We start from the raw sequence: 13,325 nt of genomic DNA on the forward strand, positions 1-13,325 counted from the left end.
TTAGAGGGCTTGCACGACGTCCTAATCACATTCGGTCTCTGGGCGAGATGTGGAACCGTTTGGGGTGTATAGCCGTGTAGGGCTGGCGGGTTGAGGGCGGCGCTGGGCGGGACGAGGTGTGGTGTGGTGGATGGGGCTTTAGGGGGCGGGTGATGTATTGGGGGGTGGATGAGGTGAGGTGGGGCTGGAAACTGCATGCCTGATATGTTTAGCCGAAACAGCGTGCCTGGTATGTTTTTAGCCGCTGGGTACACGCCTGGGTACAATTCAACAGGGAGTTGAGCGCTATCGCCTTGATGCAAAACTCTCTAAACCTAAAACCCTGAGTAATACGAGTAGGAAGCTGTGGAATGTATGGACTGCCGGGCTGGCTTGCATGGACCGGAGCGCGCTAGTGTTGCGCAGAGCCGCGGAAGATCTCTTCCGTTGGAGTGCACGTTTTACATCTACTGCGTTTGCATGTGGCAAATGCTAACAAGGCTATAAATGACAAGACTTCTGAGCAACGCCCCTCGAGAGCTGTACAGAACACGCAGCGCAGGGATGGTTTTTGTAGGCCGATGCACACTTTCTGCAACTGAAAGGAAACTCAAATAGGTAGTGTACAAAACATAACATACCCCAAAAGATAATAAAATAACTGTAACACAATATTCGCATGAGCACATAATGTGACCTCACCTCTCAACGACAACACCGCACACCTGCGCAAAAAAATATAAACAAGGGTCTCCAAAACCAACTGGACGAGCAAGGAAGTTTTCCTCTCGCTCGAACAACACTCCTCGCACTCGTAAAATTATCGTCACCGGACGGAACTGAATAACAAACAAATCTTGGGAATTCTTCCTGTACCAATACCTGAAAAAATACGCAACCAAACGCTCTTCCAGCCTTTTTTTCCTCTCTCTCCTCTCGTTTCCTCTCTAATTACACACCGCCCGGTACAGCCCCTATCCCTCTTGCGGCTGCCTCCTCTGCTCGGGGCAAGAAGGAGGGGTCCCCGCTCCTTCTCTCCTCGTGATGTCCTGTTTCACCTCGACTATCCTGCAGCTCGTCTCCTACTAAAAGCTGCAGGCAGCTGCTACCAGGCCGTGGCCAAGTTGCCCACTCCAAGCCAGCTGGCCAGCCGCCCAGCCGGCCAGACACCCGACCAACGCTCTCGTTGCCAGACTCCCGGAAGTGGTACTCAATCTGAACCTTAGAACCAATTCACTCCGGCAAACAGCTCCCCAAGCGGCTTGCTGGGTGCGTCCTTCTCCGCAATGACCTCCACCACCTTGTTGGCTGCGGCGGGCTCCGTCAGAGCCGCCACGCACACGTCGGCTACCTGCGCACCGTGTGTCCATCCGCGGGTCGGTGGGTCGGCGGGGAGCGCCTTGCGTGAGCAGTTAAACGACACCCAGCCGAGCCCTCAAGGTTTAGGGAGCACTAGGAGAAAACCAACAACCAACGGCGTTTCCCTTTCCCCCCAAAGGCACTCGCCCTCCCCGACCGCATCCCCCGCCCCCTTTTTCCATGCGGAGTATCTGTCCGTATATCCCTCCCTGGTATCAGCTTCATTCGTCATATTGGACCGTTCCTTACCCCCCATCGGCCCATCCACCCAAGTGGTGGTGGTGGTCGATCGACACCAAATGAGATTCACGTACCTGGCTGCGCAGGATGCTACCCGACTTCTTAGCAGGCGGGATTCCAAAGGTGCCCGGAGCGCCCATGACAATGTTTCCAGCCACCTCACCCTTTGGGTGTTGAGCAGCCAGGGGGGGATGATGGAGGTGGTCCCCGGGTGGAGGGTGGAGGCCAGCAGAGCAGCGAGTTGGTCGAAACAGATTTCAGTTGGTTCCTTTGTTAATACCCGTTTTCGTGCCCTTTCCCGACCTTTCACAGTAAGCATTACCAATCCCTCACCCTTACCCTTCTCGCAAAAGGCGCGGACAGACATAAAAACCGAGTCCAGGGACAAGTTGCAGAAATCCCAACCAACTAACCGCCTATGCATACGCGCTGCTGCCCAGCTGTCCACAGTCCCCATCTACCTGCCCCAATTTTGTCTTAAGTCCTCCGGGTCGTACGATTGTGTACGTCAGGCCGCTACGTTGGAGCTCCTCCTCCGCGCGTTTCTTCCAGAATAGGACGCCCCAGAACAGGTTCAGAGGGTTCAGCAGGTCATCGGCGCCAATACTGCTAATGAGTACAAACTGTCTGACGCCCTTTTGCTTGGCGGCGGCTATGAGGTTGAGGGTGCCCTGCGAGGTGAGTAGGTAGGTAGGGAGCTAGGTCAGGAGATTGCAGACGTTAAGCACTGCACAACGGTATTATACCGTTATGTGCCGTACATGGCATGTACGACATGGCGTCATCCACATACCTGGTAATCCACGTTGAATGGCCCCAGGGGATCCCGGGGGTCTCGGGCCCCGGTGCAGCAAATCACCGCCGTACAGTCCTCCATGGCTGGCGGCAGGCTGGCGAACTGAAACACATCACCTCGCACCAGCTCTGTGCCGCTGCCTAGGCCGGCCAGGCCCTCACTACCGGCCTTGGAGGTGTCCCGGACAAGGGCGCGGACTGGCACGTTCTTTGCCGCCAGCGCCGCCACGACCTCCCTGCGAGCGCGGTCACATGGACCAGCGCCGTGTGACGGAGGCGACGGCGGTGGTGTGTTGTTGGTGGTGGTGTTGGTGGTGATGAAAGCGGCTAGCTTTACCTGGGGTAATTTGCACTAAATTGTCCTAGTCGTCCTTGTTGTCGCCCTTCCCATTTGGGACTACTTTGGGCGACAGCACTCGTGTTGATGTTTGAGAGGTAAGAGGCTAACGACAAGTGTGGGACGGGGAGTTGCTGGTTACGGGCTGATAGGGGTGATGGGGTGATGGGTTTTGGTGTTTTTAGCTGGCTTTGTGGTGTGGCGGTCATGTGTGGCTGCATATGGCCGCACGGGGCGTTAGCTTTTGTGTAAGGGGCGGGTGTTGGGGTGGGAGCGGCAGACAGGAAGCGTTGCGATGGCTTGTGGAGAGTCAAACTTACTTTCCGGAGCCGCCTGTTGCCCCTGCGACCAGGACTTTATAACCCTCCAGTCCACTAGCAGCAGATGACGCGGCGCGCACCTTCACCACCGGCAGTCGCCTAGGCACCGCTCGGCCTGGATGGATGACAGGACAGGGTCGCGCTTTAAGTTCTTGTTTTTCCATACACCTCAATGACAGTCGTTTAAGTATTTCGTGAAACTATGGAGTCCTAGCGGCAATGGTCCACTAAGTTGTGTGGTCGACGTTCACGCCACGGTGAGCGATGGAAGCTTCCCTGACCTGCAACTCTGCTGAAAGTCGCAGCATTTTGTACTGAAATAATTACAGAGGCCATCGTGCTGTTTCGTAGCTTTAACTTGCGTATGGAATATTGCTACCTAGACTGCTCGCCCACGGAGATTACTCGGAGTAGTTCTCAATACGAGTGGAAATCACAGCTGCCAAAGCCAAGCAATATGAATTAGCGAGCAAGTGCTCAACAAACATTCGACGCCGCTGCAATCCGAAGATGGAGCGGCGGGCGCCCAACAAAGCTACTGGGTTGTCGTACATGTCAGTTGCGCTCTGTGGGGAAAGTGAAACCTGCTTGCAGACTACAATTAAACTTGATTTTGGACTTTCATGTCAGCCATCAATACCACCCACGTCCTAGGCACTTAGGATTTTCGACGACCTGCTCACAATTCCAGGCCGCAGTCCCAGACAGTGCGCTCCTCTACGCACGTAGTCTCGGAACTTGAGCTCTTAACCAATCCGAGCTCCTAGCACACTTAAACTTTCTACCTCGTAGCATTCACCTGCGTCCGTCCGGTCAACATGCAAGGTTGCCATCAACGCGCCCTCCGGCACACGTATATGCCGGAGCCCTGCAAGCGTGCCTTGAAGCATCAGTTACCCAAGAGCATTACAATGGCTTGTATCGCTATCGCAGCCTTGGCATGGTGAGAAGACCGTTTTGTGGGTTGCCGCGCAGTTGGGTTGCAAAATGCGCTCTTACACTTTCAATCGATCTCACACAAATAATTTCAGACATTAAATAATTTAACAAATATTCTCTATCCATTTAATTCATTCGCATCGCAGTCTTCAAGGCCTTCGATGGCTCTCCAAGGGTTACAGCGAAGCCGACGACGCACTTCAGGTAAACCGCTGTAACCTCTAGCGCCGCAAGTAAAACATTCCGTCCATTTCATTATTATAGACGAAACCATAATTCAAGCCTATAAACAAACCACACCCTCCCTTCCGTTTCCAACCCCTATCTCCAGGCCGCTGCCTCGGAAGCCGTCTACGCGCCATCCGAAGCCCAGTTTCTAGGGCGTAGCTACCGTCAGCGCATTCTACAGGCTCAGCTTCGCGACAAGGACCTGCAGGTCAAGTACCTGCGCACCCAGCTCGAATCGGCCGTCCAAGCCAGCAAACTGAAGGACGATTCCATGAAGGCCGCAGAAAACTTGATCCGCTGGCTTCGGGAACGCGAGGACGCCGCCAAGCAGGGTCGCAGTAAGGCCCAGCTGGCCCTCGCTGAGAAGGCCTCTGCTCTTCAGAGCTGTCAAGTTCAAACGGAGTCACTGTTGGTGCAAGTCACGGAATGCGACAAGGCGCTTCGACGCATGTGAGACGCATTTAGATCGGTTCGCCGCCATCAAGCTCCCCCCCCTTTTCCCCCTCATCCACACACACAGGGAGCTCCAGCGCTCCCGTGACGGTATCTCGTACGGCATATCTGTGTGTGTGTATTTGTGCGCGTGTAAGCGTGTCAAGCAGGTTGGGGCCAGGGCTGCCTGAGTGTTGTTATTGTTGTTGTTATTGTTATTGCAGATTGTGTATTGATTTTGTGACACCCGGCAGCCCTAACCAGACGGTATCAAAGGGCAGCTACCGAGGGGACCCGCTGCAGGGGTTTGGTTGCGCAGGGCGGAAGGGGGAAAAGCTATCCGCGGCCGTTGCTGTACTACTACGAGCAGCAGCCCGCGGGTTAACTAGGGGCCCGGATGACATTCTGTCATTGGCGTGTGAATGTGAATGTGAATGTGTGCATAAGGACGACTGTTGTGTAGATGGACTGCTATTTATTATTGGGGTGTGTAGTTGTACTGCTTGTACTGCACGGATTAATGAAAGAGATTAACCCCGTGGCATTTCCCCCCGCTCTCCGTGTCAGTGGGGGTGTTTTAGGTGTGTGTGTTCTTGTGCGGATAGTTGGTGTGTCGGCGATAGAGAAGGTATATAAGGGGGAAAGGAATGCCGGGTAGATGGCTTGGTGTTACCGGGGGATGGAGCAGCAGGAGACAGGTTAACCCCCCAGGTGGACATCAGCACGCAGTTGGAATATACCCGGGATATTCCCACGTGTCGCTTACTGAGCTGTCTGTCTTTAGGGTTAAGGCTATGGGGTGTGTGTGTATGTATGTATGTATGTATGTGTGTATGTATGTATGTATGTATGTCGCTGTGTGGAGTTAGCTGTTGCGAGCACAGCAGCTGGTTGTCGTTCGATGTTCCCCTCAACCCTTGCACACCTCCCGTCCTCTCCTTACCGTTAGCATCTTGCACATAATCCCGTTTTGAGCGAGGGCGAGGCCCATGTCCACCTTCCTCCTGAAGGGGGGCCCGCAGTCGCTCCAGGGGGGGCCCCGTAAAGGCGACCTCGGAGGTCGGGACCCTCCTGGCCATTGTTGGCCTTTGATTGATACCTTGGGTGGATAGGGTTGTCCCCTCCGGATGGGACGGTGGGATGCCGCGGTGGACTTGTCTCTCTGTTGTTCGGTGACCGTGCGAAACGGAGCCTTGAAATTAAGGGGCCGCCTTCGATCTGTTCATACTCATTCCGCTGCGGGTGGGAGTGGCCCGGGCGCTGATGGCTGTGGTTTCTTAGAGTATAGTATCCACAAATAAGTGTGACCGCAGTCAAACAGGTTGACGGGTTTGACTGTTAATTTTTAGTGGCTGGGTGTTTAGCTTACCTGTGTGTGTATGTGTGTGTATGTGTGTGTATGTGTGTGTGTGTGTGCTCTATTGGCATATGGCGAAGGCGGCCCCAGCAGTAGGGTATAGGAACTTTCCTTTCCCCACGTCCAGGTGCTGCCGAAGGCCGAAATTGCCTCAAGCAAGGTACAGTACGCGAAAGTGGTAAGGGGCTGCGGCGCGGCTAGGAGCGAGAGGAATCTCCGTCTGCATGCCTGTTGCCGTGCGCCGTTTCTTCGTGAGCTTCAAATGTTTGCCGCCTCTTTCGGGCGTTTGTTTTTTAATGTTTTACTGTTTTGCGAGATGCGTGGTTGATTAGCCTTTTAGCTGTTTAGCCTTTATGAAGAAAAGTATGACTATTTAGCAGTGAGTGACCGTAACATCGCTCTATAGAAATGGTAGCATACCTCGGGGTGGAGTTAATATCATAGTTGACTTATTTACTGAACAGCGACATGGATTGGATATCCTTATAGCCAAAATATTGCCGCAATGCAATACATATATTTGTAACGGAATCAGTTACTTATGAGTAATGTCTCTTTTGCCATACTGTCATTCCATCCTTTATCCTCTCCAGGATTGAACAAAATGCCAACACTTTCTTAAGCTCACCTCCATTCCCAGCCGCGCACTGCAGCGAGAGTGTCACTTCACTCGCTGATGACAGCCAGGCTGGCCGGCCAGGACACGAACCGAACCGACAACAGCAAAACGCCCTCATGTATGTATATAACGATAGTAGTTTGGCTTCATACCTCGCTTCCAACGGTTGCCCCGGCATTTTCACACCATGCGACCGCCAATGCGGCAACACCTTCGGCTGCGGCCCTCGCGGGGCCCCAAGTCCGGATGTAACAGAAAGCATCAGATACGGTAATTAATACAGATTTAAAACATTTGACAGAACCTTGCCGTAGTCTCACGTATAAGATCATCCTATCTACACGTCCACCACTCTTTCTTTAGACAGCTAATAAAGCTCCCGACTGGTTTGAACCATCATAACACGGACCGATGCTTGTAATCCCCCCCCCCTGCCGCAATGCCGTATCACGTCCCGCCGTGCGCAGTAAGCTTGCCTAAGCACCAAGGGAGGTCGATGATGACAGATTGACAGCAGTTGATGGTTGACAGCAGTGACTCATTGCCAAGCCAACCAATCAGTTAGGCGGTTAACCTGGCAAAAGCAGCACCAAAATACCCTTAATGGTATCTCCGCGCGGTGGGCCCCCGTCTGAAGGCCCACTAGCGCCACTAGCACCTCCGATACATAGGGTGCGGTGTAGTGAGAACAAGACCCCAGTACAGTGCCCCATCATGTGTTGTGCCTTGTTGAAGACCATGATGGTCGCACACACTGATACACACGCATACACACACAAACACGCATACACACACAAACACATACACGCATACACACACAAACACATACACGCATACACACACAAACACATACACGCATACACACACAAACACATACACGCATACACACACAAACACATACACGCATACACACACAAACACATACACGCATACACACACAAACACATACACGCATACACACACAAACACATACACGCATACACACACAAACACATACACGCATACACACACAAACACATACACGCATACACACACACAAACACATACACGCATACACACACAAACACATACACGCATACACACACAAACACATACACGCATACACACACATACACGCATACACACACACATACACGCATACACACACACACATACGCGCATACACACACAAACACATACACGCATACACACACAAACACATACACGCATACACACACATACACGCATACACACACACACACATACACGCATACACACACATACACGCATACACACACAAACACATACACGCATACACACACAAACACATACACGCATACACACACAAACACATACACGCATACACACACAAACACATACACGCATACACTGGAATCCCTCCCCACCGCAACCAAATGGTGCGGTCTGGCGTGTAGATCTCTCCCCCATTTTCCCCCCCAGTGGTTCGTCTTGCCCGTATTGCCTCCCAGGGCCCCAGGGCCCCAGGGTCGAGACCGCCGGCCGATGCGGCCGCTCCGTTCTCCTAAACCATCACAACATCGTCTTTAGCTCCTCCGCCTCCACCGCCCCCTAGACTGCCTTCCCTGGAGTTCAGCGGCCGCCGCCATCAGCAAGTGGACATGGTAGGTAAGCCCCTCCAATAGATCCGCCGGCTCATCGCCGCAGCTACAGCCTCTGCCTCCTGTCCCAGAGCAACGCTCACACACCGGCCATGTCACCGACGGCGCCGCCGCCGCCGCCGCCGCTGCTACCACAGCCGCAGACGCCGCCGCTGTTGCCGCCACCGCAGCAGTCAGCGACAGCTCCCAGAGGGCTTGGCTAGCGCTGCTGCCGGCAAGGTTTGCCGGGCTGCTGTCGCCGCAGCTGCTGAAGCTACCACTGCCGCCGCCGCCGCCGCCGCCGCTGGAGCAGCGGTCAAAGCATTCAACAACGCCGCTCCTATTGCTGGTTTTGTCACCGCCGGTTCCACCATCACCACCACGGCCACCATTGCCGCCACCGCTGCAGCCATTGCAGCAGCCGCCGCTGGCAGTGTGATCCGGAATACTGCTGCCGCTGCCGCTGCTGCTGCTGCTGCTGCTGCTGCCTGTCAGCGTCATCATCATCCCGGGCATTACACGGGGTCCGGAAACCAGTCGCCCGGGTCGCAGCTGGCTACTGCTGCTGCTGCTGCTGCCGCTGCTCGGGTTTCGTCTACAGCTGCCGGTGGGGTCCACAGCTTCCTCTCCGTTCACCCACCGACCGCCGCCCATCCCCTGGACCACAGCCGACTGCGTGAGCAGCGCCGCGAAGGGACTGGACTGCCCCAGCAAATGCAGCGTGATCCCGTCGTCGCGGTTGTCGTGACCACCGCCAGCATACGACCGCCGCGTCAGCGCCCAACCCGCGCGCCTGCGCTGGAGGGCCCAGTTGTAGGCGCGGGCGATCTCGCTGCCCAGGCTGTTGCAGGGACTTATGCTGCTGCGGCTGCTGCTGCTGCTGCTGTCGTACTCGTATGGGAGGCCGCATGTAGAGTCGCTGGGCGTGCTGGCGATAGCGCTGTGTGGCTTGCGGTTTCGGCGGCCGCAGCCGCCGCCGCCGCTGCTGCCGCCGCTGCTGTCCTTGCTGCTGCCGTTGTAGCCGCGGATAGATCTGCCGCTAATACTGTTTCGGCCGCCGGTGCCGCTGCTGCTGCTGTTGCTGCTGCTGCGGGAGCTCTTAACGTTCACGTCATGAAGTTCGTACACAAACGCCGTTGGCCGTTCGCGCAGCAGCGTCGCGACGCGAGCTCCTGGCGTGTCGGAAGTCGCCCCCAGGTTCGAGGTGTTTGAAGGTGGTGATCCCTTTACTGGAGCCTTATTGGCGAACGCTTTATCCCCCCGGGTAATACGACACGTTTGATGTGCGTCGCTGCTGCTGCTGTTGTTGCTGCTGCTGCTGCTGTTGCAGCTCGCCTCCAGGCTGTTGGCACTCTGGCCACAGCCTCCGCCGTTGGGCACGGCAGCTGCATCCGTCACCGCAACCAGCGGGGGGCCGCGGTCCAGAGCCGCCGACGTAACAACTGAGGCCGCGGTCCCCGCTGGGTGAATCGACTGCCAAGGCCCCGCCAGCGCGTAGCCGGTGTCAACATCCCGCAAGCTTCTGCCGTACAATTGCCGTACACCAACGTCAAGTGCTGCATGGCTGGCTGCGGTCAGCCTGGATTCTGGTTGCCATTGCGTTGGTGCCTCTTGCGTCTGTAGCCCCTCCAGCTTCCAATTCGGGGGACGGTGTTGCTGGCGGCGGCGCGAATGCAGCTCCTCCAGGTGCGAGGGCACCTGAGCACGAACCCGACCCGTGGGCATCTCCGCGTGCCGCAGTGGCGGAGGAGCGTTCTTCGGCTGAGGATGGTGATGACGCGCGCGTGGGCCAGTGGTCGGGTGCCCCGCTGTCGGCCCCGCCAGGGCCCCAGTGCGATCCGCCTGCCGCAGTACAGCACCTTCCAGGTAATTGTGGGTGTCGTCGCCGTTGCCGTTGGAGATGCCGTCGGCAGCAGGGGCAGTAGCAGCCGCCACTGCTGGTGCTGGTGGTCCGGCTGTAGCGGCCACCACCCTCGCCGCCGCCGCCGCCGGGGAGCTGGTGGTGGTTACTGCAGTACATGACGATGATGATGCCGATGCCGGAGCGTGGCGGCCATCCTCTGTGGGGCCCCGCAGCAGCAGCGTCACCGCCGCCGCCGCTTCATCAGCCGGTACGGGAACCTCCACTGAAGCCGTCGCCGTCGCCGTCGCCGCCGCCGCCATCACTCCGGGCATCTGCGTCGCTGGCGCCGCCGCCGGCACGGCCACTTCCGACCCCATGAACGGCATCGCCGCTGGCGTCGAGCACACGGGCGGCGGCGGCAGCGGCAGCGACGCCGGGGCGCCGTCGGAGCTCTCAGTGAGCGTCCGGGCCATGGCCGCACTTTGAATGACTCCGGGCGGCGGCGGCGGCGGCGGCGGTGGCGGCGTCGGCGTGATAAGGACTTCGCCGCCGAAGAGCTCCCTCAGCCGCTGCTGCAGCACTGGCTGTAGCTCGGGCTGTAGCTCGGGCTGCAGCTCCTGCTGCTCCCACTGCTCCTTCCGGTCGCCCTGGCCGCCCCGTACTGCCGGAGCAGTGTTGGGGCCTGGCCCAGTGAGGCGGCGAGGCCGCGGGGCAGCTGCCACGGTAGGAAGATGCGGCGAGCCGTGAAGCGTCAGTGCCGCCGCCGGCGCAGTGGTGTTGGTGTTGGTGTTGCTGCCGTTGGTGCTGGTGTTAGTGATCGAGGTGCATCCTGGACCAGCCCGTGTGGAAGCGCGCCATCCTGCCAGCCAGGGCGGCGGCCCCTCCCCCGGCGGCCGCAGCTGCTCTAGTCCCAACCTGACAGCCTCACGGAACCGAATGATGAGGGCCACATCGGGGGGGTCGAGGTCGAGGTCGAGGTCGAGGTCGAGGTCGAGGTCGAGCAGGGCGGCGGTGTGAGATGGGAAGTCCCAGGACACAGGGAGCTGCAGGGAGGGCGCTCCGGAGGGCAGCGGGTTATTGCCAAGTCGGCTCGCCAAGTCCGCGGTCTTGTCACTGAGATCTGAGTTGGACACAGAACGTTGAGGGGTGATTGGCCGGGCGCCCTTCCGCAGCGGGAGGTACGGCAGTTGGAGGAAGGAGGAGATGGGGGAGGAGGGGGAGGAGGGGAAGGAGGAAGGAGGAGGCGGCCAGGAGGATTCCAGCGGTGGAGGTGCTTGTGAAGCTGCATGCGCAAGCCATTTGGTTCCCCCGGAGTCGTGCGACGCCATTGCGTTCCTGCCAAGTGTTCTTCCGTTTGTGTGAGCGGAGTGTGTGAGCGAGTGTGTGAGCGGGTAAGGGAAAGCCGACCTCCGTAGCCTTGGGGCTGGCAGGTCCCCGGACGATGGATGGCGGATTGACTTCCCCACCCGGTCAAAATGGATCGCACTCGCTCTGCTGCTGCTGCTGCTGTGACTGCTGTGACTGCTGTGACTGCTGCTGCTACTGTGTTGATCCGATGGTTTGCAGCGGCTTTTGCCAAGTGCAGCTTTGCTTGCTTATGTTGTACGAGTAGGCAGCCGCGCCAGCACCAACAATGCTCCGCGTAACTCCGCACCTTTGCTCGCGTGTTTGTCAATTTGCCACTTTGTAAGTTGATGGTGATCTGTTTGGGCAAATAATCACCCTCCTGTAAGGCAGACGGCAGTGGAGTAAAGGCCCCGAGGAAAGGACCATACGTTTGGTATTGTAGGGGTGGGGAGGGGCCCCCCCTTTGGTTGCTGGACTGCTCGACTTCCGTCTCCTCCTGGACAGCCAGTCGACACAAGACCGCCAACGGCCCGGGATGGCGGCTAACTTCACCGGTACCGGCGGTTACAGTCAGGACGAGAGATCTTCTTTAGGCAACCTCGCTCGGCAAATCCGGCAATGCCAAATCCAAAACGACGCCAATCAGCTTCCTAACCTTCCTTTGGGATAATTTAATCTGGTGGACTAAAGAAGCGACGATGGAAATCAATCACACCAAGTGCTCGGCAGAATATGTAAACCGCTTTTTTCTGTCTTCGCAAAAGTAAAAGTAAAAGTAAAAGAGGCGCTCGGAAGGCGATGGGCCGCTAGAGCTGAGACGTGTGCTAGAGCTGACGCCCCAAAGCGCCAAAGTGCGGCGGTTGCGGCGGTCCCAAATCATTTTTTTGTCACAGGTTGTGCCAAGTTGGCCTGTGGCGCGCTGAGACCAACTGCTACAAACTGCTACTACCGATCATTAGAGCGTCACGACTCCTAAAATTCCTGATCCTGATAATAATTGCCCCTTCATCAACATCATCATTATAATCATCATCATCATCATCATCATTAAGGTGGGTGAGGTACATGTGGTGCGCGCCGCAGCTTCGTTGGGAGGCCGCCGCAACAAAAGCACCTCTCTGGAGAGAGACATCGTGGGGATCCACGCGCACCACCACCGAAAAAGCATTTTACTCAGCCCCTCCCACCGCATTGGGTCGACGGTGACGGCATCGGACCACTGACTCTGCTTCGTGCACGTGTCGTGTACCCAACCGCTCTGTTTGCGCCCTCCCCCCCAGCTCTCATCCCCACTCCCCCTCACTCCCCACTCCCCCTCACTCCTCACTCCTCGCCCTCATCGTCATCATCGTCGTCATCGTATTCATCGTCGGAGAGTTCCTCCGCCCCGACCACAAGGGCATCCACAACCTCCCAACTAACCCCCGCACCGCCCGCCTCGCCCGCAGCGGCGGCCGCCGCCGCCGCCACCGCGCGCTCCGCCGCCGCCACCGCAGCGGCGCCTCCACGCACCAGCCGCAGCGCCCACAGCGAACCCGACGCCCCTCCCGCCAGTACCGCCCCCTCATCCACACTCCCCGACAAACAAGTGACAACTCCCGGACCTAGCCGTACAGTGTACTGGTATTGACACAGCAGTGAATCAGGTGCGCCAGCTCCTGCCGCCGCCGCCGCCGCCGCCGCGGCACCCGTGCTGGGTGCGGTTGCGGACGTGGATGAGTTTGCGAGGGGGGCCCCCCCCACAGCCGACACGTTCAGGCACGCCATGGGCAGTTTGGCGTTGGGCGGAGCCTCCTCCAGCGCCTGATGGGTGGTTGGGAGTTGGTGGTTACTTTGCTGGGATATGGAAGTTAATGGTGGGTGGTTGCTTCATATGGCAGCAGCTTCACTCGTTCGCGGTTCGCCTTCCCCCCCCCCCACCCACCACCACCC

At 57.5% G+C, this 13,325-nt stretch overlaps 3 protein-coding genes across 3 annotated transcripts in view; 1 reads left to right on the plus strand and 2 right to left on the minus strand.

The window, feature by feature from the left end:
• Nucleotides 1-1,201: 1,201 nt before the first annotated feature.
• On the minus strand, nucleotides 1,202-3,483 carry VOLCADRAFT_107678 (uncharacterized protein; the record flags this gene model as incomplete). The annotated part of the gene is made up of 6 exons (XM_002957421.1): nucleotides 3,312-3,483; nucleotides 3,031-3,145; nucleotides 2,372-2,609; nucleotides 2,040-2,249; nucleotides 1,653-1,742; nucleotides 1,202-1,330 (listed from the first exon to the last, which is right to left on the minus strand). Exons 1-6 carry the CDS (start codon nucleotides 3,364-3,366, stop codon nucleotides 1,202-1,204), a joined length of 837 nt encoding a protein of 278 aa, XP_002957467.1. The 5' UTR covers nucleotides 3,367-3,483.
• A 162-nt stretch (nucleotides 3,484-3,645) lies between these two features.
• On the plus strand, nucleotides 3,646-5,683 carry VOLCADRAFT_107679 (uncharacterized protein). The gene is made up of 4 exons (XM_002957375.1): nucleotides 3,646-3,973; nucleotides 4,116-4,173; nucleotides 4,301-4,647; nucleotides 4,718-5,683. The coding sequence occupies exons 1-4, from the start codon at nucleotides 3,849-3,851 to the stop codon at nucleotides 4,818-4,820; spliced, it is 633 nt and encodes a 210-aa protein (XP_002957421.1). The 5' UTR covers nucleotides 3,646-3,848; the 3' UTR covers nucleotides 4,821-5,683.
• Nucleotides 5,684-10,961: 5,278 nt separating this feature from the next.
• The window catches only part of VOLCADRAFT_119712 (uncharacterized protein), a gene marked incomplete at both ends in the record, with an annotated part of 10,851 nt that continues 8,487 nt past the window's right edge, over nucleotides 10,962-13,325 (minus strand). The window contains 3 exons of the mRNA XM_002957422.1: nucleotides 10,962-11,089; nucleotides 11,701-11,772; nucleotides 12,816-13,196. Of these exons, the coding sequence (XP_002957468.1) occupies nucleotides 10,962-11,089; nucleotides 11,701-11,772; nucleotides 12,816-13,196 (581 nt within the window). The remainder of the gene's footprint in view (nucleotides 11,090-11,700; nucleotides 11,773-12,815; nucleotides 13,197-13,325) is intronic.

This window comes from Volvox carteri (assembly GCF_000143455.1).
Source record: "Volvox carteri f. nagariensis unplaced genomic scaffold VOLCAscaffold_73, whole genome shotgun sequence".
NCBI lineage: Eukaryota > Viridiplantae > Chlorophyta > Chlorophyceae > Chlamydomonadales > Volvocaceae > Volvox > Volvox carteri.